This window comes from Platichthys flesus, chromosome 10 (genome assembly GCF_949316205.1).
Source record: "Platichthys flesus chromosome 10, fPlaFle2.1, whole genome shotgun sequence".
NCBI lineage: Eukaryota > Metazoa > Chordata > Actinopteri > Pleuronectiformes > Pleuronectidae > Platichthys > Platichthys flesus.
The window spans coordinates 17829953-17856856 of NC_084954.1; the positions used below are offsets into that span (position 1 = coordinate 17829953).

General features: G+C 40.2%; 2 protein-coding genes across 2 annotated transcripts; both read left to right on the top strand.

Moving 5' to 3' along the window:
• Positions 1–6440: 6440 nt before the first annotated feature.
• Positions 6441–11257, top strand: odc1 (ornithine decarboxylase 1). The gene is made up of 11 exons (XM_062397169.1): positions 6441–6582; positions 7410–7558; positions 7738–7875; positions 7985–8158; positions 8279–8451; positions 8559–8775; positions 8865–8948; positions 9137–9299; positions 9407–9522; positions 9630–9844; positions 9962–11257. Exons 3-11 carry the CDS (start codon positions 7774–7776, stop codon positions 10098–10100), a joined length of 1383 nt encoding a protein of 460 aa, XP_062253153.1. The 5' UTR covers positions 6441–6582; positions 7410–7558; positions 7738–7773; the 3' UTR covers positions 10101–11257.
• A 3726-nt stretch (positions 11258–14983) lies between these two features.
• LOC133961826 (ornithine decarboxylase 1-like) lies at positions 14984–26010 on the top strand. The gene is made up of 10 exons (XM_062397170.1): positions 14984–15343; positions 20862–20996; positions 21212–21385; positions 22595–22767; positions 22879–23095; positions 23487–23591; positions 23723–23879; positions 24423–24550; positions 24664–24878; positions 24956–26010. Exons 1-10 carry the CDS (start codon positions 15329–15331, stop codon positions 25020–25022), a joined length of 1386 nt encoding a protein of 461 aa, XP_062253154.1. The 5' UTR covers positions 14984–15328; the 3' UTR covers positions 25023–26010.
• Positions 26011–26904: the final 894 nt, after the last annotated feature.

Below are 26904 nucleotides of genomic sequence, written 5' to 3' on the forward strand. Positions count from 1 at the left end.
TTCATAAAACTCTGTATGGCAAATTTGAAGCTCGAGCTAGCAGCCTTTGGCTTAGCACAAAACTTGAAACGGGAATAAATCTAGCCTCAATCAGTTCTTATTTATGAGTGACAGTATATAAAGGTGGACAACATGACTGCTTCCCGTAAGTGAAACCAAAGCGAGTAGATCGCTATCTGATCGCTGGCTGCAGTATTCATCATAAATCTTGCTGCCTCCATGTTTGTGGATGGGACATTGTCAAAATGTCCAAAGCATTTCGCCCAAAGATTGTTTCTTGTTATTTGAAATAGTTCTTATTGCAATGATCTCTTGTTAGTGTGCTAATTTTTAAGCTAAGCTATAAGCCGAAAATCTGCTAGCTAGCCTCCAGCTGCATATTTATCCATTTATCGTACAGCTATAAGAGGTGATATTATTTCTTATCTAAATGCTAAAGAAAATTTCATGCAATTCCACAATCTTAAACCTTGTTTATTAATTGGCTTTACCTCATCTGACCCTTTCACTTGGTACCCAATAGATCAGGGTCATTGTTTCAAAGAGGAAATCCATCGGTACAAAGCCTAACTGGTATGAAAAGGGAGCTTTTTACTCAAGTATTTAAAGAGTGATTTCTATCGGAGGAAACTGTGTTGCTGAGGCTCGACGACAGAGCTCTATCCTAGTTGAGTCCTTTGTGTTGAGAAACCAGTGACGCAGTCCCACTGTAAGAAGAAAAACATCATTTAGCAAAGTGTCATCTGGTATAGTTGTTTAATCCTGGTTCCAGGCAATTTGGCCCCTTTTCCTCTCACAGTGCTTTGACTTCACCATGACAACTGGCAATCAGGCCACAGGAAGTGGGTCAACCAGGGCCGTCACAAAGAATAAGGAAAGAAACTGAATTTCCACAGGCACAAGGACGCGCTATTTGATATACCTTGTAAGACGAACCATTGGGTAGACCCACGGTATGCCTCGTGGTAGATTTCTGCCTTTTGGACTTTATATACGCATGTTTTCACTTGAAGTGAAAGCATCTAAGTTATGGTTTACTATCGTCTGTGCAAATCGGAACACGGTCGCAGTGGGACACAAGGACAGAGCATAATTGAAAATTGTACGGTTTCATAATGAAGTATAAACAAAGAGTCAGAAACTAGCCTCTTTTAATGTGACTGAATCAAAGTATGTGATGAAGCTTTGTGCTTCCACATTATAGCTATTTCCTATAGTAAGAAAGTGGCTCGATTGGAAACTGTTCATAGTGAAGATTGTCCAGAGTTACCAGAACATGGTCTCAGGAAAAATGTTCAACTAAATTATTTCTGTCTTATACTTTGGTTTCCAGTTATATTTGCAGCTGTGTTTTGTGTTAACACTAATGAGCAAATATTAACATTACTTGCTGGTTTTAGCATTAAAATGCATAAAAATCCAGCCGCTGAGCCTGGCCAGCATGGCTGTGAGGTCTACTGTAAAATCTAGAGGCCAAAGAAATTGTTGAACTTATTTTGGATGCTTATATGAATGTGCTTGAACACTATGAACTCCACTCTGGGCCTTGAGTAAATATGAACATGCTAATTATACGCTAGCTTGTTAATGTGCTGGTTTTCATATTAAATACCAAAAAAATCGAAGCCACAGTAGAGCCTTGCTAAATCTCATTAAAAACCATATTGGACAAATCATTTTATGAATGTGCGTGTACATTATTTATTACCTCCATCTGTTCCTTACTACTGATAACTGTTAAACCTGCATTTTGTGTTCATGTGCTAGTTTTACCACTCAAATACATACATGTACAAATCCATCCCTAAGAGCCCGGCTAACAAGGCTGTGCTGTCTACTTTAATAAGACAGGCCAAACAATGTGGTTTGTATGAATGTGCTTGTACATCATCTGAACTCCTGGAGATAATGTTTGTGTGTTAAAAGCTTCAGAGCATGAAACTCGGATTTTGGGTGTCATCAAGCCCTCTGACTTTGACTAGGTCAACAACTTTTTTGGGACTTTTTTTTGCATGCAAACTTGCTGCCACTGTGCATCATGAGAAGATATAGATACAGTGGCATGCCCTTTCACTTCTACTCCTTACATTTTTTTATGTCAGAGATCAAATACGACCGTGTGAACGCTAGAACCATGACACCTAACACAAGTGAAGCGGCGAAGCCTTCTCTTCAGCCTTTTTTTTTCTCCAAAAGGATCAAAAGAGTGAAATGTGCTGATGCAGCCCTGTCCTGCTTCAGGCCAATCCAGGAAAGCACAAAAGAACTTCTAGTGAAAATATGATCACACTTTTTTTCTTTTTCTTTTTTTACCGAGGTCTCTGGACTAACTCTGGGCAACTCAACCTTGAAAGAAGAAGAAGTGATGAGTCAGCGCAGAGCCAGATTAAACAAACCCTGTTCTCATCACTCCAGGGACAGGGCTGTCAAGTGGAGCAGCTACACAGTCAAAGGCTAATTTCATTATGAAGACTTTTTGTTATCATATGGATTGTGATTAGGCTAAATTTAAATAATCTATTTTGACGAATATAAAGCATTCATTCAATTTCCAAATGTCATAATATTTGAGAATTTTTGTGCAAATGTCTGTGTGTTAATCTTCAGAGCAACACTGCAGGCTTTCATAATTTTTTGCAGTGGCAACACCTGTTAAATGTATTTTTGATCCATCTCTTGTTTTTGAGTGTGTGCAGATTGTATCACAGGTGAGATGGTGTTTCCTGCATTTGGCATATAAGCACCACATCTTTGCCATGTGCAACGTTTTGTAACCCTGTGGGTTACATGGGCCACAGCTGCCACTGGGGACTGAGACTTTACATAAGAAGTAACACATGCTTCCTTTCACAAACTGAGTTCATTATTAACTTATCATTCACCCAAAATTATAACTTGTGTCTTCACTTGACACTTTTAAACGAAAGATACAAAGCCTTAAAGAGTGTTTCCTTTATTGGTGGTTATGAAACATTCAGGCCTATAAATGACTGCATTGTGCAAAGTTAAGAGTACAGTTCAGACCGAGCATGCCTGTATGTGTGGTACAGATAGTTTGTACATGGTTTGTAAAAATAGATTCCCTCGACATAACGTCAAGGAGTAGGAGTAGTGAGACATCCTTCTACAGATTGAATTAACTATGGATGAACCCAGTCATCCAAGTTCACTTTTTGTTCAATGTATTGTGCTGTGCTCATATGGGCCTGAGGCCACAAAAGAGAAACAGGGAGATTTGTGGTGTCATAAGTAGCTGTCTGGGCCAGACAGACATACCAAGGTATATTGAGATCAAGCCTTCTTGTGAAGACTAAACACTGGCAATCCCGCAGTGCTGAGCCCATAGAAATGTAGCTCTTTGAATCAAAGAGTGTGTGAACATGAATGAAAGAATCATCTGCTGTTGTGGGCAACAGGTTATACTTTATTTGTGTGACTGTGTTACTGTGCTATGTAACTGCCAGGCACTGTTTAGAAGCAGTATATATCGTCACATGATAACTAATGGGTGCCACTAAAACGGTTATCATAGCTCAGTAGATGGAACCAGTTAAATCATGTCTCACCAAAACAAAGCATGAAGCAGAACCAATGTGTTGAGAAGAATCTCCCTTGAGTGTTGAAGATATTTGTTTCAACATCAGGTTTTTTTCCTTCATCTTGATACAAATGAAATAAGTTCAGTTTATCCTCTTGAGAAATGTCAAGGAAAATGTTGGTTTGTTTCATTTGCTTGTTGTTACAAGTTATGTTATTCACACTGAGCTTGATAGTGCAGGAACATAAAGTTGATAAAATGGTGAAAAAAGAGGTGAAGAGAAACACAATGCCATGTACGGCTGATACACAAGGCACAACAAGGGTCACAGAGGCACATACACTGCAATGTGTATGTTTTGGTAGGCCACTAGAACACATCATCCTTGTATTTTGTGAATGTGGGGGTCACAATAATGATAATGGAAAGTCCACACGGAGCGAGAGACAGACATAACAAGAGGAGGTGAAGGAGATGGTGGAAACAGACGTTTAGAGGAAGAGAGAGAAAAACAGAAACAAAGGGAAATGACTGGAGGGAGGAGAAACTGTTTATTTGGTTTCCTCTGTAATATATTTTAAGCGTTTCGTGATCTTGTGATTTTGAACTTTGAAAACCGAGTTAGTCCTCAAGTGTGTGAGCCCACTTCCTGCCTCAGAGGCACAGGAGGCCTGCTAGAACAAGTTCAGATTCTGGGCAGGGCTATAGGGAAAGCTGCAATGTATAAGAGTGATTGTGGATTCTGTTCCCTAATAAGTAAGACACTCATCCTCATTTTAACTCTGCAATCAATTCAGAAAAGACATGAGTTTTTTTTTTATGTATCAGAACATCTTGGAAAAAAGTGACTTAATTCACTAAACCCTGCAGAAGATCTTACTGGAAACTTTTGTGCAAAATGTAAAATGCCATGTTGATGGTGGCCTCGAGACCTGGAAAAGATATTAAGCTAAGCCCACAGATATGTGGTCCTCACGACGCCCAAAAGTTTCCTGTTAGTGTCCTGGAACTGATGCCTGTGCAACATTTCCACATGTACTGCGGGGCCGGATTGACCAGATTGTTCATTTTCCTCCGTTTGGTAATGTCTGCTTGCAAACCAAATGTCTAACAAAGCAACAGTTGGACTGATGAGTCTGTGCAGTAAGGGTTGAAGGTATCGGCATCAGGAATTTGATGATGCTGGAATAATAGCATTTTATTTCTCTTAAGTAAGAAAAGTTTATTTGATATAGCTCTTTTCTCAAAAACAAGTTGCAAATATATATATATATATATATGTATATATAAGCGCTTCACAAAAGTGTTATAAAGGAGTCAGACAAAGCCTTGGCACACACAATAAAAAAACAGAACTAGGCTCAGGCCATTCAGAATAAATTTGTTTTTAGCTTCTGATAGCAGCAGGTATTATGCTAATAGGATGGGCGGTCCATAGTGTCGGAGCCATGGATTCAGATTGTGTGGCACAGTGCTGATAAAAAATGAGACCATGATTTCTAAGGAGACCCAATACTCTGAGAAACCTTCGAAATGATATTTACTTGAGCAATTAAAAGAACCACAGGTCTGTCTGAATGTAAAAAATCTGCCTGCCATCCAGTCCATAATGGCAGTCAGACAGTTGAGCAAGACACAAGGTTTGTTAGTTTCATCCGGCTTGAATGAGATCTATAATTGGACATTATCAGCATATGAATGATAAACGATATATTTATATTGACCAATAATATAACCTGAGGAAAATATTTACAGAGCAAAAAAAACTGGGAAGTAGGCTAATACAAAACCCTGAGACACACCACAGGAGAGATAAATAGCTTCTGATTACAAGTATTCACACCATGACAGGCTTTTGGATTTTGGATTCATGGAAAACGGTTGTTTTTAGAATCTTACTAAATTAAGCTACTGTGTCACTTCCTGAATAAATATTTGTGAGTGCATTTATCTCGCTGGGCTATTGTGACACATGTGCTTGTGTTGATGCTCTTGTGTCACCTTGCAATCCCCTTTAATCTCATCAGGCAGGTCAAACACTCAGAGAGAGACTGAGGAGGCGGATGTCAGGTCAGGCCGTGCCGTGGCCAGCACAGTGTTGTCTGCAGTCTGCCAGCGTGACAGAGTCTCTCTGGGATTAACACAAAGGCAGCACAGGCTTCTTCCATCGCAGCTGGCCTTGTATAAATGTTTTGATCAACAACATGAAGTCAGATTAAAGCACAAAACAGGCTCATGGGGATTGCAACTCGTGTTTCCCCTCATTATCAAATATTACCACTTCTTTTTTCTTTAATGGCTAATGGTCTATGAAATTGAATTGTCTGTGATGTCTTATTAATGAATCTTAAAAAAAAGTTAAAATACAAGAAAAGAGTTTTCACTTACTTTCATACACAGTGTGACGAAGAAAGGCATCAGATCCTCACATTTGAGACCCCTATGAGTTTATACAACAGCTCTTAATGTATATAAATATATTTGTTATTATTGTTATTGAATGTTTTGTTAATTTCCTAGACATCTGGGGACAGGTTTATTTTAATTCATGAATCTGGTGAGAATCCAACTTAAAGAACTTACATGTTGATTCTTAAAGGATTAAATACACCGCGAGGTCAGACCAGTTGGACAAAGGAGACATTTACAGACCCAGTGTTTGGTCTTATGTGAAGTTGGGATGGAACCTGAGCAGCCATGTGTCTGGTGCCCTGACCACGTTCGCGTTGACACAGACAGGAGCTGTGTTACCATTAGTAATCCACGGCGGTAGAAGCCTCCTCTGTCTTTCCCACCATGTGGATGAGGTGACGAGACCAAACCGGTTCCTACGTGGACTGGGGGCCGGTTTCAGCTGGCTGCGTTGCCGTGGTAACGAGCTCTCTATAAATACCGACGGGATCCCTCGCCGGCTCGTCCTCGTCTTTCAATCCGGGTCAGAGAAGCTACTCCTCCTGCAGCGGACTTCATTCAGAGGGACACTGCTTCTTTTTAATCCCGGCGGTTGTGTCTAATGGACAAACTCTTTGTAAATGCTTTTTAAGGTAAGAGGGGTCGTTTCTTCTCGACGCCATACACTTGAGGCGTCACGTTTGAGCCTCAATGCTAGTCACGTAATATTAGCAGAGGTCGGCTAGCAGGCCGGCTCGGTTATGGCGGCTGAAAAAAGGACAATGAAGGGTGGTTAAGAGTCGGCCAGTAACCTTAGTTTCATTCAAAGCTGGGGAGAGTGTTTCTTAACGTCTCGACGTGGCCGTTACGTTGGACGGCTGGTTGGCTATAAACGATTTTATTTCTGTTAACTGCGCACGTAAAACTCCAGGACCGCGGACTCTAATGTGGTAACATTTGATACCGGTTTGATACCGGTTTGATTTAGCTCGTGGTCATTTCGGATGAATCACGTTAAGAGAAATTGCCTAACGTCAAACTACCTCATGGCAAGAAGCGCTCCAAGCGGAACCGGCATTTCTACGTCGGTGTCATTTGTAGGTCGATGATTGGTCCGCCTGTGTGTCGGTCTCTTACGTTGAAAGGCGGGCCTGTCTGTGATTGGAGGATATATAGACTGGGCGGGGTTTAAACGTGAGTCATTTCATTGATTTTCCACATATGGTGTCAAGTTTTTCTGACAGTTATAAAATGGAGCGTTGCTGAGGACTGAATTAATAATGTCTTAACAATTTTGTGTCTTTTTGACATACATTAACTTTCGTGGGCTGTGGTGGTTTCGATAGAATAATCTGTAACTTGTTACTAAAAATGAAGAAGGATCGAACTCGTTAAAGTACGGTCTATAAATAGTTGTGTGACTTACTACCTGCAACCAGAGGAAGAAGTTCAGTTTGTTAACATTTTGTCTTTTCCACAGAATCATAACTCTAGGAGATTTCACACTGGCTACTCAGCAGGCCCTGGCCTTGAGTCTTATCTGAAGGATTTTAACTTCACTGGTGAACCCCCTTGGCTTCTCTGCACCTGAGGAACAGCAGCACTAAAAACCATCTTGTTTGTAATAAAGTAAGTGAATCACTCTCATATCTTCTATGTATTCAACCAAATCCATATCCATTCAGTTAGTGTTTTGAGTGTTACCCACACAGTTTGAGACTTTCCCATGAGACTGTAATCAAGGACACAAAAGAAACAGTTGTCAAAGTTTAATGTAATCTCAATACGCCTTTCCCTCCCTCTTCTAGTTTACTTGTGAGTAAACAAAAGGACTTGTTGTTACCATGAACACTGCAGCTCCCACTGAGTTTGAATTCCCTTTCCTGGAGGAGGGTTTCACTGCCCGGGATGTTGTTGAGCAGAAGATCAATGAATCATCCACGACGGTAAGGGTCGGGTGCTGTTTTTTTTCAGGGGACACACAGTGCCCCATTTGTGAAGTTATGGGTGGAAAGGACTGCTTCCATTTAATGCATATGCTCCTTTCTTCTACAGGATGAGAGAGATGCCTTCTACGTCTGTGACTTGGGGGATGTGCTTAAGAAACACCTGCGGTGGATGAGGGCCTTGCCTCGTATCACTCCTTTCTATGCTGTCAAATGCAATGACAGTCGGACAGTCGTGACAACACTGGCGTCCCTGGGAACTGGATTTGACTGTGCGAGCAAGGTGGGTTTTGGAAAAGTGTCCATAACACAAAATGCAAAGCACTACATTACAAAGATCAATTGATAACTTGGAAATTTAGTTTTTGAACAAATATTTTCTTTGTTGAATGTTGTTCTCTAGACGGAAATTGCCCTGGTTCAGTCTCTGGGAGTGGATCCAAGCAGAATCATCTATGCCAACCCCTGTAAGCAGGTTTCGCAGATCAAGTATGCGTCTGCCCATGGCGTCCAGATGATGACCTTTGATAGCGAAGTGGAACTCATGAAAGTGGCCCGTTGTCATGACAATGCCAAGTAAGACTATCATCCATGAAACAAAGGCTTTGGCATTTTTAATGTGTGTCTGCCATCTTTTCAGAATGTTTGTCCTTTTGAGTAACTTGATTTTGTTGTATGCCCAGGCTGGTGCTGCGTATTGCCACAGATGACTCAAAGGCAGTGTGTCGTCTGAGTGTGAAGTTTGGGGCCCCGCTCAAATCTTGTAGAGGTCTTCTGGAGCGGGCTAAAGAACTGGGACTGAACGTCATTGGCGTCAGCTTTCATGTTGGCAGTGGCTGTACTGATCCAAAGACCTACACGCAGGCCATAGCTGATGCTCGCACTGTTTTCCATATTGGCGTGAGTTGTGACTTAAATACATAGACAGCTGATTTTATGAGGGTTTTCTTCCACCAAAGTCAATAAGGACTGAATCTTGTTCCCTCTAGGACGAGCTCGGTTTCAACATGGATCTCTTGGACATTGGTGGTGGTTTCCCTGGTTCCGACAATGTTGAACTCAAATTTGAGGAGGTAAAATTAAATTATTCTTTTTCAAATATATAAATTGGCTGCTGTACAACAGGGTCAAACTGATTTTTTGAGTTTATTATATTGGAGAAAAAAGTACAGCATGAATTTAGCCGGGGAATCAGTAGTAGTAACATAAGATGAGTTCTCTTCCAGTCTTATTTACATATGGACATTTTTGTTCTTTCTAGATCACAGCTGTAATCAACCCTGCCCTGGACAAGTATTTCCCTGCTGACTGCGGTGTTAAGATAATCGCTGAGCCAGGACGCTTTTATGTAGCTTCTGCTTACACTCTAGTTGTCAACATCATCGCCAAGAAGGTCATAATGGATGAGGATTCAGTCTCTGACGGTAACGACCTTAATTTAGAAAAATGGCCATGGTTTACTAAAACTGTTTATTCTGGAAGCAGTTTTGTTCCGTTACTCAGTACTAAAGATATTTTTTTTCTCTTTAAGATGAAGACGAAGGGACTAATGACAGGACTCTGATGTACTATGTCAACGATGGAGTGTACGGATCTTTCAACTGTATACTCTATGACCACGCTCATTGTTTGCCAGTACTGCACAAGGTAACATAAGACACCAACAAGATACTCATCATTTGTGGTCAATGAAAGGTGAAATGCATTGACTTGATAAATGTATTCTTTCTTTCGCCTCCTCTTACGACTAACAGAAGCCAAAGCCAGATGAGATCATGTACCCCTGCAGTATCTGGGGCCCAACTTGTGATGGTCTTGATCGCATTGTTGAGCAGTGTTACCTGCCTGACATGCAGGTGGGCGACTGGCTGGTCTTTGAAAACATGGGTGCCTACACCGTGGCTGCCTCCTCCACCTTCAATGGTTTCCAAAGACCTGACCTTCACTATGTCATTTCCCGTCCTGCTTGGTGAGTTATGTCAATGTAGCCAAATGAGTTTGGTTTGTATTACTTGAGGAACATATACAAGTTTGAATAGTGCTTGTTTTATAGAATTCTAACTTTCAACTTCACCTTCTTCTGCAGGCAACACGTGCAGCAGATCTGTCTGCAGGGCATGCCAGCCCCTGCGGAGGAGTCTCGCTTGTTCGAGGTGTCTGCATGTTGTGGCCAAGAGAGCAGCTTGGAGATGCCTACCAAGCCTTGCCAGGCCCGCGTCGTTTAAACATAACTAGCATATTTTGTTTTAAAATATTTGAGAAGATTCTTTTGGGGGGTTTTCCTCTGCTTTCTCCCCAAATGTATGTGATCGTTTAAGGCCAGTTACTTGACAGGAGAATGAGAGGGGCATGTTGTTTGTACACAATTTCTCTGTTCTGTATAGAAGCTGGAGATCAACACTCAAAGTAATGAGGCTAAATCACACTCCGAATGTCTCTATGGGTGTAAAAAAGGCAACACTGCACTTGAATGTGTTAGTGTAGCCTTCTTGCCCTAGTCAGGGGAAATGACTGTGGGAATTAGATCTTGAAGAATCTGCTGAATTGAAAAAGTTGATTGCTAAATATATCACAAAACCACTTTGAAGGTTCCTCATCCCCATTGGTCTCAACATTTGGACGAAATCTTTTTTCAAGGGTTACTGATGCTTTTAATTTATAATGGTAAATATAAAATTGCTTGAAGTCACATCCCTTGCTAGTAACTCGCAAAGAGGTGATTGGAGAGGTGATTTAATTCCTTAAATGGCTGCTATGTTAATATTTATCTTTTCCATGATCTCCACTTTTGAACAGAACTCCGCAAGTGTTAATCCTTAAGATGTTAACGCATCAAGATACACCCACCAGTATTTCAATGTCGTTCTATACTTCGTTAAGTATTTAATGTGTCTCTTAAATTCTTCTCCGTTGCTCATCGCCATTTACTTGTGTATACTAACAGGAAATACCTGTAAATATGTGCATGAATCCTGTTCTGTATGTAAAAACACCATATGATATGAGTGGTTTAAAACACCTGCAGCAAATTAAACTCTAGCAACAATACAGATACTTACACTTAATTGGCATCTCAGCCACTCATATCCTCCTATTTTTCCTGATTATTGGATCAGGGGCCACACCAATCTTCAAGATTAACACTTAAAACACAGGGACTCAAGAAGCAGACTGCATCCCTTCTCTTCTCCTTTTATTTTCTTTTTATGTTTTGTAACTTTTAAAAGGCAAGAAATCTATTTGTAATATTAATAAAATGTTTAACCACACATATGGAATAGATACAAAAGAGATCGGATTGTGATTTCGTTGAGCTTTCCTATGGAAACATTTGGAAGTTTTGTACTTTTTTAATAAATAAAACATTAGGTGCAGAGTCCAATTGTGGATATTGTGAGTTGGTGCAGAAGGGACCACATACAGTCATTTCAGTTCTTACACAGGCAATATCGACCTTTGAAAAAATTGTGTACAGAGCCCACCTAGTGGTTGCAGAAGGAAATTACACTTCCTGCTTTGTTAAGTAAATTTCAGCAGCTGTGACACAAATTGTCTGCTTCCTGCTCACAAATGTGCCTTTGACAAACAATTGATTCTTATCAGTGTAAAAAGAAATGTGACGTCCTAGATCTGATGATCTGTGTGAGGAATAAATATACCCATCGTATGTCAGGTCAGTTCTGACCATCACAAATATTACACGATGCAACAGCTGGATTACATAAAATAGTCAGCTTAATCTACAAAAGAGCTATTTCTTTTAACTTTAATTTTCAGATGTTGTCTTTAAACATGGCATTATGTTGATACATAGTATTCATTTGAAATTGTCATGGACAAAACTGTACAATAGACTGAGAATATACACTGATAACACAATGTAGTTGTGTAATTAGCAAGTGAAAGTACAAAATGAAAAAAGCAATCAAATTAGTACAAATATATAGTATCCCAAAAAACTATAAATTACAATATAATACATATGGAGATATTAATTTAATAAAGGCTAATACTTTTAACTAAACACAGACGTAGAGAAAAAGTATGAGAAAAAAGTTCAGTGGCACAGAATGATTGCAAGGTAAGGATAATATTGTACGGTAAAATACAATTTTTGTATAATGGATATAAATAAAGACAGATACGGTGTTAAAAAGACGATACAATTTATAGTCTACGTATAGACTATAAAGTCTATAAGACACGCTTGTGTTGGTTATTTGGTTTCTTTTCCTTTAGGTGAGGTAGAAGCCACGCAGCTCTGCCCTCTGCTGGGCTATAGAAGCCTCTCCGTTTCTAAAAGGTGTGCTGGGTCATACCTTAACCCCGATTGTTTGAGCTCTGTCAAAGTCAGCAATGAGCTAACATGTGAGTGAAGTTCAGTAGGAAGGAGTATCAGGGCCCCGTTGAAGAAAACAATTAAGAAGAAAGTTATATTACAAGAGTATAGTCCTAATTCAAGGGTTAGGACAATTTAATTTAATTAGAACAATAGCTATAATAATGCGAGAAGAACCTCGCAATTTAATTTTTTATTATTAAACATTATATTATATATTCTGAGAATTTCTTTGGGGAAATAAGCAGCAAGGAGAACCCATTTCAGCAAGGAGAACCCATTTACTCGATGATGATGATGATGGGGGTGGTGTGGCCAAGGGAGTAGAGCGGGCGTTCTCCAACATGAAGGTTGCCGGTTCAAACCCCACTCTTCCCCATCTGCATTCCGAAGTGTCCTTGGCAAGATACTGAACCACTAAGCGGCACCTCATAAATGTTGAGTGTACTAAATATGTAAGTCGCTTTGGACAAAAGCGTCAGCTAAATGACAACTAATGTAATGATGTGGTATTGATATGCCAAAAGTATTACATTTTTGGTAAAACCTTTAGTATGACATAACATGTTGCTGCCCATTCCTTATATTCCTTTTATGCTCTTATTACAAACTTACTCTCCTTATCTTGTTAAATTGGGCCTCATACTTGTATAATTGTAGTTTAGGGCGCAAGTAACATAAAGGGAAATCAAACATTGATCATCTTCAAATACTGATGTAAAACAGGATGAACATGGACACAGTTTCCCTTTAAGGTGGGACACTGAGGCAGTGAACTGTGAGAGACCACCTCAAGCCAACTAACATCACCCTCATTATTTAATACCTTTTCTAGACAGCTGCACTCAAACTGTGCGGCTATGTGAATAAGACATTATCTGGATGATGTTTCCATGAATTGCCGATTGAAAATTACATTTCTAATCCTGTTTAAATGTTACAGAACTTATTATACAGTCTATTGTTACAGATCATCGTCCGATTATGACGTCAGCAGTTGTAGCGGCCATTCATGTGGAAAAATGAAGTGAAAACCCCAATTGAACAACATGCGTAATGTAACGCAATTAAGACAGTAAGGTCAGAATCCCCCACGTCTTTATTGCTTGTTCCAATTTTGAACTTATTCAGGTTAAGGTATTCAGAAAATACCTTTCACATGGCAGTGTCTTATTCAGCCTATTGCCCTGAGAAAACATGGCTTGAACAGAAATGCTACCCACCCCTACCAAGACCGGTCTGGTTCACAAAGAACAATTTACACAAGGCTTCACAAGGTGAGTCCTGCTGGAGGTCTGGCTGGCAGTGGCAAAAGGAAAGACCGCAGGAGCTGTGGGAAGCCGTCCTTTTATCCTGCCAGCTTGGGCTGGAACCAATCAGCTCCCTGGAAACACCTACACACTCAGTCACTCATCCATCCATTGTAGGGCCAGAAACACCTGAAACCCATCACACTCAAGCATCACATCAAAGAGAGAGGGAGAGAGGGAGAGAGAGAGAGAGAGATCCACACAACCTCAGGGTACCATGAAATCGTAGTCAGTGTGTCTTATTGTTTCAAAGTTTTGCTTTTGCTTGTTCTCCTTTGTTCCACCCCGTTTTATTTGAAGATGCAATCGGCCTTGGTTGAGACACAAAATATCCAGGACTGGCAGAAATCATTTGAATCTATTTGATTTGTTGTGTATATGTTGCATATTTTGTGAGTTAATAGGGCATTTGATGTGCCCCTTTACTCTCACTTGACAAAACTGCGGCGAAAATATACTAGACAGGGGTGCTGCCATCCTGCCCCGGTGATGTCATTTGGTGCCTGGAGTCTGTGCAGTAATGCTCAGTTGAGAGTCTCATTTGTCCATCTTGATGTTTGACCCCGTTTTTAAAGCATCAAATAAGTGATTGGCGCCCCCGCGCCGCCCGCCACTACCGCCCTCAACTACACCACATTAGATAGATAGATAGATAGGTTGGAGACAGTGCTATGCTTGGTGTTTTATTTATTGCAACACGGTGGATGATTGAAGATGTAAAGGTAGGTGTTAAGGAGAAAAGGGCTAGCTGCAGTTGGAAGAAGCTAGCTAGCTAGAAGGCTAGCTCTTGGGGCTATGAGCTTTCTAAAAAAGACTGTGGAGCAAATGACTCATTAGACTAGGCTACGAATAGGCCTGCTGCAAGTGCAGGAAGGTATTACAAAGGAAGGAGTGAGTCCTCAAAAAGACTCTTTATAAAGCAATGAATATCTGAATTATCGAGAAAACAAGAGCAATCGCACAAACTCTGCAGGGTGTCGTCTCAGTGAGGGTGAGCGCTGACCATGCCTGCAGTTACTTTTATACTCTGAAGCGTAAGAGCAACTCGCGTTGAAATGATAACAATCCTCTTTTGATTGGTGGATCAGGAACTGAACGGTATTTGATTTGTTTGTGTCAGTCCAGCCCCTAGCAGGTCTTCTAAAAAAAAATTCTATAATTTTTTTTTGTCTGTGACCTTGCGCCCCCCCTGGAGAGTGTCCGCGTCCCCCACTTTGAGAACCACTGATATAAATGATCAAATATGCATCCAATACTTTGAATTCCTCTTCTGTTGTCCTTTTGATTTTACAAATTTTACAAATGACATTAAAAAATGTCCCCCTCTGCCCATCCTACAGCCACACAAGCAGTCATAAAGATAAAAAGAGAGGGGTGGGGGGGGGGGGTGGGGGGGTATGTATTCTCCACGTAGGCTTGAGTAGAGAATACGTCATTGACCCTCGACACCCGACATTTAACGGAGCAAACAGAGAAGTTCTTCAACATGGATGACATTAAATTAATAATTGAAGTGGAGAAGTGCAGTGAGTTGTATGATCCTCGGAACATGTTGTATAAAGACAACACCAAAAAAGACAAATTTAGGGATGATGTTGCTTAATGTTGGAGCAACAAGTAAGTATAAGATTTATATTACTGGATCAACGGGTGATATTATTAGTGCTGCCCGGCGGTTCAGCGTCGCTTCATGTCCGATGTGAACAGCCAAGCGCCGGCGCGATAGGGATTTGCGCGGCCGGCGCTGCGCTTTGGCGTCGCCTCCGCGTCCGGTGTGAACCCGGCGTAGCGGTTTCTCTCAAAAATGCTGATCGTGTTGGTAAGTTCTCCGTGTATCCTTAAATTATATTTACATCACCGGCAAAAATCGTTTTTACTGATCCTCTTCTTCTACTTCTTCCAGCGTGCGTGTATGGAGGACCATACATGACATAAGTAAAAATAAATAAATAAATAAATGTATAAATAAATACAGAAATAAATAAATAAATGAATAAATAAAAATGGAAATAAATAAATAAATACAGAAATAAATAAATAAATATGTTAATACCAAAAGAAATGTCAAAAGAAATGTCTTAAATATATTTTAACATTTATTTTTTCCCTGATACATTTCCTTTGCATTTGCAGTGTCCTTATGCTAATGAGAAAGGCGGGCCTAACCGCAGTCTCATGCAGGATTGGTCACAGGAGTGTAATGATCCAGCCCTACTACTTCTGCCTTTCAATGCTGGTGTCCAGTAGCTGTTTGCAGCGTTGAGCCAGTTCACACTTAAAATGAACTAGTTCAAGTTCAGAGGGTTAGTTAAGGTTATATTTTATTGGGATGATTTAGCTGTCAGTAGTCCTGACTGTGAGCGTCACGTCTCGTGTTGTACTGAGCACAATGAGCGAGCCGAGAGGAGGAGGAGGAAACAGAAACTCCAGCTCGGTACAAACCACCTGCCGCCTCTGCTCTGATCATGAAGACGCTGATCTCTCAGCAGATGTGACCAGAGAAACTCTGTGTTTTCACTGTTTCCACTGTTCCACAGAGTCACTAACTGGCTGTTTCACGGTGAAGTGCTCATGTCTCAGTCACTGCCCGTGTCTCTGAGCGATTGTGTGGCGGAGCGCAGGGGCTGTGTGTGTGTAGCTCAGTTGACCAATCCTGCTCGAGACTGAGGTTAGGCCCGCCTTTCTCATTAGCATAAGGACACTGAAATCGAAAAATAAAAGTTGGAATAAATGTGGAAATAAATAAATAAATATGGAAATAAATGCAGAACTAAATAAATCAATGTCTTAAACTTATTTCCACATTTATTTATTTATTTCCACTTTTATTGCAACTTTTATTTATTTCCACATTTATTTATTTCCACATTTCAGTGTCCTTATGCTAATGAGAAAGGCGGGCCTAACCTCAGTCTCGAGCAGGATTGGTCAACTGAGCTACACACACACACAGCCCCTGCGCTCCGTCACACACTCGCTCAGAGACACGGGCAGTGACTGAGACTTGATCTCTTCACCATGAAACAGCCAGTTAGTGACTCTGTGGAACAGTGGAAACAGTGGAAACACAGAGTTTCTCTGGTCACATCTGCTGAGAGATCAGCGTCTTCATGATCAGAGCAGAGGCGGCAGGTGGTTTGTACCGAGCTGGAGTTTCTGTTTCCTCCTCCTCTCGGCTCGCTCATTGTGCTCAGTAGAACAGGAGACGTGACGCTCACAGTCAGGACTACTGACAGCTAAATCATCCCAATAAAATATAACCTTAACTAACCCTCTGAACTTGAACTAGTTCATTTTAAGTGTGAACTGGCTCAACGCTGCAAACAGCTACTGGACACCAGCATTGAGAGGCAGAAGTAGTAGGGCTGGATCATTACACTCCTGTGACCAATCCTGCATGAGACTGCGGTTAGGCCCGCCTTTCTCATTAGCATAAGGACACTGCAAATGCAAAGGAAATGTATCAGGGAAAAAATAAATGTTAAAATATATTTAAGACATTTCTTTTGACATTTCTTTTGGTATTAACATATTTATTTATTTATTTCTGTATTTATTTATTTATTTCCATTTTTATTTATTCATTTATTTATTTATTTCTGTATTTATTTATACATTTATTTATTTTTACTTATGTCATGTATGGTCCTCCATATGCGTGCAGTTGAGTGCTGTTGACAACAATGCTGTGGTACAAATCTGTTGGATGTGTGCATCGAACCGATTAAAACACAAACGACTTCTTAAAATATATATGTTGTGATTACAAGATACAAATACTACCTTTTGGGACATCAGGGGCTCCGTGAATCAGTCCAATAAATATTGCAAATAATAAAAAAAACAAAACATGAACCATTAGTTATTCCCTGTAAAGTCAGTGAAAATGTAAAAAAATCCACCCTCAGATTTGGACCAGCACCAATACCCAACGGATTCTTTCCTTTGACCCATTCTGCATCCTTCCACCCAGTCTGGTGTTAATCAGTGCAGTGGTTTTCGTGTAATCTTGCAATTATTTTCAAACGAATCATATATAATGAGCCACATTTGTAAACAAAACTACCCATTAATCCTGTTGTTTTTTTCATGTCTCATTTAGAGAATAATATCGAAGTAAGATTCAAAGATTGTAAAAGTTACAGCACTAGCAAAGACGACATTCAACAGCACAGCTCAGTGGCTTATTTGCATATGTCATCCTGCCTATTTTTACATGTACGTAAGTCTGTGTTTCTGCCTGCAGCATTGTACATGTCACTCATTGGCATTTGTGGCTGTGTGTGGGATTAAGGTCAGACTAGCTGACATATATAACCTGCACAACAAATTTGCACAGTTGGACTGATAAGCCTATAATCCTCACTCATAGTCCCTCTAGCAAACAGTGGTCATTTTGAGACAGGAGGAGTTACTGATTGATTTCAGGCAAGGCAAATAACACCATGAGTATCAAGGATCAATTGGACTGGATGCTGTTTCCTTAGCCAATATTTGAAAAACAATAAAACAAATGCCACAGAAAGACGCTTAAAGAACATACAACTGCAAATGCCAGAATGCAAAAGGTCAGCCAAAGAGCAGTTACGCTCACAGTACGGTAATTCCAGTTTCTAAATAAATTGGGTGGTCCAATATAAACTTGAAATGTCAGTCTTTCTATTAAATGAAAAAGGAAGTAAATTATAAATTTATTTGGAGCAACATTAGCTGTAGCATAAGACAAGCTTTTATTGTGTGGACTTATTTGCCCTTACTAGATTACAGCTGTAAACCATTCTCTCCCGGACAATTATTTCCCTGTTGCCTCTGGTGTTAAGATCATCGCTGAGCCAGGACACTTTTATGCATCTTCTGCTTTCACACTGGTTGTCAACATCATTGCCAAGAAGGTCATAATGGACTCAACTTCTGATGGTAAAAGCTAATTTAAAAAAACATAAACATCATTTGCCTGATGTTGCAAAGTATTATCACAAAATAGACTGCTTGGGATAACATATTCAATTCATTAAAAAAAAGAGATTTCTCTATATACCAGTGGGGTTACTGTTAGTTATAAAAAGTATATTCTGAAATCAAGTTCTTCCAGCAGTAATAAAATGATTTATGCCTTCTTTAAAGAAGAATACAAAGAGACTAATGACAGGACTATGATGTAGTGGGACCCTGCTCTTGTTTCATTCTTTTATTTTATCTTGTGAGTTAATGTTTTAATGTTTTCAACTTGTTGAAGGCATTAAATAGTGAAGTAATCAATATGTGTTACACAAATATGTCCTTTAAGACATCTGTCAGTGCAGGTTGTGTGAACATAGCTGGGTGTGTCATTGTGAGGTTAGTGGCGCAGAGAGATGGACGTTTGCAGTACGTATTTGACATATGAAGCCAATATCCTGTACTTAATCCTTCAGATCCCCTTGCGCAGAATTTCAACATTTTCTGCTAGAGCATCCACAACTGCTGTCAAATAGAGCTATGACAACAGGATGATAAGTCACAAATGTACTCAATACAGCCACCTCAACCCGCGGGATGTTGAGTTTCATCTGATCTGTCAGATACTGTCAGTATCACTGCACTCAGGTTCACCGCCCTATGTGTAAAAGTCACTACAAGCCACTGAGCTCTGTTCCATTTGCTACACGTGTTAATCTTTGTTCTTTTACACTTAGATTATACTGTAAATGATGGTTGAATTGATTGTCTATGAAAACATAAAAAATGTATTAGGGTAGTTTGTGATATTTCTCTGGCTTATGAGAGCTGTTCAGGTTGAAAATGAATGTTACTACATGTTAGGACGACCACACTTACGGCTGGACCGTACAGCAAAAGAAGACCAAGGCAGGATAGTTTGTGTGCCACAGACAGGTTTATTGTGGTCTCTCAGGCAACATGGCACACGTCCTCCAACTCATGCAGCAACCACAAAGGAAAACACTCCCCCACTGATAACAAAATGGCCCCTTATATAGGGTGCCTCGTTAAGGAGGGAGAAACCATTCCCCCATGCTGACATGCTCTCCTTTTGACAACACTTTTCTTATATTATTATACCCACCATTCTCCTATATACACACCCCCACACACATTTATTTACAAACACCCCCTCATCCCCAATTCCAGCACATTACAATAATCACATACACTAATCTTCCCACACCCACACTAATCACCACTTGGTTTCCCCCGGAACTATAAATATGGTGCTTGTTTCCTGGGGAGGCCTTTTGCCCGAACACCCTGGAGACAAAAGAGACTGGTGAGTACCATTACACACACTTTACCCTTCCCAATATACTAACACACACTATTGCACAACATATGATATTAGTCACATCTCATCTTAGCGTTCAGTTACCACAAATGCACATTAACCCTCATGTCCCTCTTTTGCAGGTGGAACCATGTGGCCATCACAGAACCTACCAGCAGAGATTTAAAAAGGACAATAACTGTATCACCCATCAATAAAGATGAACTGTTTCTAAGTGTGCACATATGCCATGGGCAAACTCTGCAAATCCAATAAAGTGCAACTGCTTACAAACGCCTGTGCAATTATTAAAGTGCATGTACCCGGTCAAAGTGCATAGTGCAATATTCCCCCAACCCCATCTCAAGCTCCAGGGAACGAAGTCCTCTTCGTTACGCTACATTAGAATTTATGATGATTAACACCATCCTCTGTCCACCATATGATATATGTATTTATTGTCTACCATTAAGAGATGTCCTCCCCTTCATGTCCCCCGTTTATCTGCTGCTATTGGAGTTGTTAAGGTGTGTGTGTGTAATATGGGGAGGGGGAGTCTTTTCTTTGCCTCGCCTCCCAGCACGGCGTTCTTAAGACGTGTTTAACTTCCATGAAGAAGCACTTCAGCCAAAACTTCAGGGTGAAGTTAGACTTTAGAATCATCCTTTCAGTTATAGGGCGTCTATATTAGTCCACAAACCTTTACTGAAACAGACGGACTGACCTACATAACTTTCACCTGACATCCTAGAAAGTGGTAAGGGATGTTTATTTTTTACAAAATGAAATATTTCACAATATTGGGTAATTTAGTCTTAGTTTTTCATGCATGATATACAATATTCCTTTTAGTATTAATCAAATACTTTTATGTGCAGGGATTTCAGGTTCAAAGTTAGGATATTACAACAACTGAATAAACCCGTCCAACTAGAAATTATAAGACAAAACTACACCAGTTTTTTGCATACTTTTACTCGTGCTGGTTGCACTAAGTATTTATTTGGGTGGAAGTTAGTGTCACCTTAAATAGTTGTAAAACTATCTATTTAGATATTTCTCTGCCTCTCTCTTATAGTTTACTAATGAGAAATCAAAAGGACTTGGGACCATGAACAGTGCTTCTTCCCCTGAGTTTGAGTTCTCCTTCATGGAGGACGGTTTCTCTTTCCGCGATACTGTTGAGCAGAAGATCAATGAATCATCTAGGACGGTAAGGGTCCGGGGCTGGTTTTGTTTAGCAGACACACAAACGACCCCATTTGTTAGGCGATTGGTGCAAACAGGATGGTGTAGTTGTTGGGTTTCAGGTATTGTGTAGTCTGAATTTTCTCATGTGGCTCTCAAGTCCTTGATGGTACAAATAATTGTGAATATTGTTAAATTACAAATGTAAATATTTAATGCATGTGTCCCTTTCATGCACAGGATGATAGAGATGCCTTCTATGTGTGTGACTTGGGGGATGTGCTTAAGAAACATCTGCGCTGGATGAGGGCCCTGCCTCTTGTCACTCCTTTTTATGCTGTCAAATGCAATGACAGTCGGGCAGTCTTAAAAACACTGGCGTCCCTGGGAACTGGATTTGACTGTGCAAGCAAGGTGTGTTGACCCCATCCCACATTCTCCAGTCTATTGCTCCTGACCGTCTTCCTTTTCTCACTCATCTTATCAACACTTCCCTGTCAATTGGCTGTTTCCCTAAGTCTCTGAAGGAGGCAAGAGTTAACCCTCTCCTGAAGAAAGCCACCCTCAACCCGTCTGAAGTAAACAACTACAGACATGTCTCTCCTCTTCTCTTTCTTTCCAAAACTCTCGAGCGAGACATCTTTAATCAACCCTCCTTCTATCTCCACCACAATAGCCTTCTTGACCCTCTCCAGTCTGGTTTTAAGCCAGGCCACTCAACTGAGACTGCCCTCCTTGCTATCTCTGAGGAACTTCACACTGCTAGAGTAGCCTCTCTCTCCCGTCTGTCCTTATCCTTCCAGACCTTTCTGCTGCATTTCACACAGTGAACCACCAGATTCTTATTTCCTCCCTTCAGGACCTGGGTGTCTCAGGCTCTCCTCGCTCCCTGTTCTCTTCCTACCTTAACGACCGCACTTACCGGGTAACTTGGAGAGGATCGGTGTCTGAACCTTTTCCTCTCACTACTGGGGTCCCTCAAGGTTCTGTCCTGGGTCCCGACCTCTTATCTCTGTACACCAACTCTCTCGGCTCTGTCATTCACTCAGATGGCTTTTACGACCACAGCTATGCTGATGACATCCAACTAATCCCCTCTTTCCCCTATCTGAAACATTAGTAGCAGCAGGAATCTCAGCCTGTCTGACTAACATCTCTCAGTGGATGTCCGCACAACACCTGAAAATTAACCTTGATTTTACTGAACTACACTTCCTTCCAGGGAAAGGCTCTCCCACTGAAAACCTTACTATAACTTTTGACATCCTTGTGTTAGCCCCCACCTAGACTGCTAGGAACCTGGGTGTGACACTCAAAAGTCAACTCTCCCTCACTGCCAACATTACTGCAACAACATGTTTCTGTAGATACATGCTGCACAACATCCGGAGAATACGCCACGTTCTCACTCAGAAGGCAGAGCAGGTTCTGGTCCAGGCTCTGGTCATCTCACGCCTAGATTATTATTGCCAATAGGATTGTTGCTCCCTCACTGCGAGCTAAACACTCACAAAATCAAATAAAATGAAATGTAATGTAATGTGTGTTTACGATAATCATAAAGGAAATGGTTTTGACGGTTTGTGCTTTTCTTTTTTTACTGTTGTTTATATTCCACTTTAGACAGAGCTTGAGCTGGTTATGTCTCTGGGAGTGGATCCAAGCAGAATTATCTATGCCAACGCCTGTAAGCAAATTTCTCATATCAAATATGCATCTGCCCATGGGGTCCAGATGATGTCCTTTGATAGCGAAGTGGAACTCATGAAAGTGGCCTGTTTTCATGACAATGCCAAGTAAGACTCTTTATCATCTGATCTTACAAGGCTTTTTGTATTTTATATGTATTTAACTTCCTTCTCTGAATCTTTATTCTTTTGAGTAACTTGATTTTGTTGTATGCCCAGGCTGGTGCTGCGTATTGCCACAGATGACTCAAAGGCAGTGTGTCGTGTGAGTGTGAAGTTTGGGGCCCCGCTTAAATCTTGTCGAGGTCTTCTGGAGCGGGCTAAAGAACTGGGACTGAACGTCATTGGTGTCAGCTTCCATGTTGGTAGTGGCTGTACTGATTCCAAGACCTACACGGAGGCCATCGCTGATGCTCGCTGTGTTTTCCATATAGGCGTGAGTTGTGACATATTGTAAGGGAAAATTCAACTGAACAGGAGTCTCACTGCTGTTACCTCGACAAACAGGGAACTTGCTACAGCGGACAGACACAGCAGACAGACAAAGATGATGATGATTTCATGTCTTTTTTCAAATTACGTTTTATAAAGCACCTCTTTGTATTAGTTCTGGCTTTTTTGTACTTGCGGCCAGTTGTTCCATTTTGAGCACCCGTGCTTGTTGTGTAAATTCTGCAGAGCTTACTATTATAAAGACTCAAAGGCAACTCCAGTCTTAGAATTTCATTATCTCAAATCTCAAGATGATTTTCCATCACAATATACTGCTGATTTTTTTAGGGTTTTCTTCCACCAAAACAATAAGGACTGAATCTTGTTCCCTCCAGGATGAGCTCGGCTTCAACATGGATCTCTTGGACATTGGTGGTGGTTTCCCTGGTTGTGATGACGGTAGACCTAAATTTGAAGAGGAAAGATGCTGTCTAAATTTTGTTCTATTTAATTAGGTGGTCCATTATAGCCTCACAATATAACACGTGTTTTTGGACTAAATATGTGAGTACTAGCACGAGACATGTTTTTACAGTCTTGTTTATGTGTCAACCCTTTTTGCCCTTTCTAGATCAAGGATGTAATCCACTCTGCCCTGGACAAGTATTTCCCTGCTGACTCTGGCGTAAAGCTAATCGCTGAGCCAGGACGCTTTTATGTAGCTTCTGCTTTTACACTGGTTGTCAACATCATTGCCAAGAAGGTCATCATGAACTCAACCTCTGATGGTAACATCTGACTTAAAAAACGTGACTAAATATTTGCCTGTTCAAAATGGACCTATCGTACGGTGCATAGCATTGTCACAAAGAAATAGACTGCAGGGGGTATGGGCTCTATTTAAATTTCTCTTTTTATAAATTATAATAATTTGATTGAATTACCAATAGTCGAAATTGTGCAACAGACGGAAAGACACTAAAGCTACTTTCTGTCATGCACTAAACTCTGCGACTCCCTGAATTTATTCCGATGGAGGTGAACGTTCTATCTTTCGCCATTAAACACTTCAGCATTGTTTACAAACCCACTTCTTTACAACATTTTACAAGAATGATGAGAGCCCCTCCTCTGAAAGTCATTATCATGCATATTCACCATGAAACAGGAAGCTGTATTGTATGTGCCTAGCATGCCTAGCATGGATTTTGACCCACACCTCAGATGTTTTATGATGATGGCATGGCATCTGCATCACCCCTGATGTGCATAAAGGTGGGAGGACCCGTAGGTACTGCTTGCAGCTTTAATTATTTATTCTTTCTTCACAGAGAAAGATGAAGGGGCCAAAGAAAAACCCAAAGACAAGACTATGATGTACTTTGTCAATGATGGAACGTTTGGATCTTTCTTGGCTTCAGCCTTGACCTTTATTACAAATTTACCAACACTGTATAAGGTGATGGAAAACCATGAATGTAAATTGCATTCATCGTAGATATTAGTCAAAGAAACTAATTGCAAAGATGAATATCTTCTCTCTTTCTCCTCCCCACCTCTTACGACTAACAGAAGCCAAAGCCAGATGAGATCTTATACCCCTGCAGTATCTGGGGCCCAACTTGTGCTGCTCTTGATCGCATTGTTGAGCAGTGTTACCTGCCTGACCTGCAGGTGGGCGACTGGCTGGTCTTTGAAAACATGGGTGCCTACACCGTGGCTGCCTCCTCCACCTTCAATGGTTTCCAAAGACCTGGCCTTCACTATGTCATGTCCCGTCCTGATTGGTGAGTGATTTTACTGCAGCAATATGTGGTCGAAAGTGGGTGAAAAATCTAACTTTTATCTGCTTTGTCTTCTCCAGGCAACACATCCAGCAGATTAGCAGGGGATGTCAGAAGGAGTTTTACCTGTTTGGAGAATCAGCCTAGAGAGCAGCTTATGATGCAATAAGTTACATTCCTGGCTAGTAACTCACAAGGCGGTTAACTATTAAAATACATTCCCTTTTTTATTTAATTTTTATTTTGTCTAAACATGCAGCATTCAAGAAATTGACACAGGATTCATATCTATTTAACCATACATTTGATACATAAGATATGTTTTGTAGTTGATTTATTTTTCCTGTGGTAACTTTAAGAAGTATTGTATTCTTTTAATAAATAAAACAGTAGGTGGAGGGCCAATTATGTTTTGAAAAAGTAGGACCACCTCATTTAAGTACTTAAAAGGCGCTATCGACCTTTTGAAAGCTGTTCACAGAATCTTTCAATGTCATATTCAGTAGTTGGAGAGAGAAATTATTCTCTTATCTCTTTACTACAGTTTCCCAGGGTCTAAATATCAGTAAGGTTCAGTGGTTTATAACTGAAATAGTATGATTATAATTGCTGTTGTAAAGGATGCATTTTGGTACAATAAGTTATGGTATGTTAGTAACACCTACTGGTGTGAAAACCAATGTTCCTTCAAAACAAACTGAACAATTATTGTCTTGAACTGCTCTCTCTGTGTACGTTATTGACTTTGCAATATCCAAGTCAGTAACAGTATCGTAATGGAAGATAGTGTCAGGTGTAGTCAGTGTAGGTGATGATGAAAGCCTTTCCCTAGCCCAAGTGGTATACCATTAAATTAAAAAAGGGTGCAGTGAGAGATAATTTCCTGAAGCAAAGATCCGAAACATCTAAATGGCTAACATGCATTATGAGTCAGTGCAATATATTTTCAAGTGTCCAAATTGTATGATCGTCTGTTTGAAGTAAAACAAACTGATTCAATAGTATGTAGTCAACAACGTTTATTATCAATTTCCACATTGAACTGGAAGGTACTCTATAAAATAAGTGTTATTTTCTGGTTTCAAGTAAAAATAAGGTTTGCATTAATAATAAAATAAAGAGCTTTTGAAAAAGGCATCTTAAAATGAGGTGCTTAATTTTCGGTTTAACATGGATTTAAAGGTGTAGTTTATTTAAACTGGATCAATAGGGATCGAACCACCATTCTTCTCATGACTGGAGGACCCGCTCTACCCCCTGAGCCACAACTGCACATAAATGTGTAAATAATAAAGAATTTGAATGGCGGGGCTTATAGACATTTGGATGACACCACAAGAGCAGGATGGAGGCATTTTCAGTTTTTTTTCCTGATGTTTTTTTTACATTTGAAGAAGGAGTTGCTTTAATTGTATTTAATTTGGCTGCAACTCTGTTTACCTGTTTACATTCAGGATGGTGAAAAATGAACATTATATATATATATATATATAAACACAAACACAAACATATAACTTCTCTTTATGACAAGTAAAACAAGACCATTTGCATTTTCAGACAGAGTCTGTAACTTGATACACTTATAAATGTCGTAAAACACCTGATTTACATGAAAACAACCAGGTGATTTGAATTTTTCACAGAAGAAGATCATTTTTTCTGATCTTCCATATTCAGCCGATAAACTTTTTGGGACAAAGTAGCTTTCTTTGTTTCATTTTAATTTTGAGTCATGAAATGTCCCCTCTACTCAGACCAGTGACCTCTGGAACACAGTTTGCACTACAGGCCACGAGAGGGCAGCATACTACAAAGTAACTGCAGTCACATTTTATTAAAAAATAAAATTGTTTACGTAAAGGGAACTACATGTCATTTATTCACTCACCATAGAGATACTGCTGTTGATACATAATTATTTACCTAAAAAAATCTTCATAAAAGGTTAATATATTAGGTCAGAAGTCCTAAATTAGACGAGAAGTTTGAGAACTGAGCAAAATAAATGTGATATGGTAAAAAATGCCAG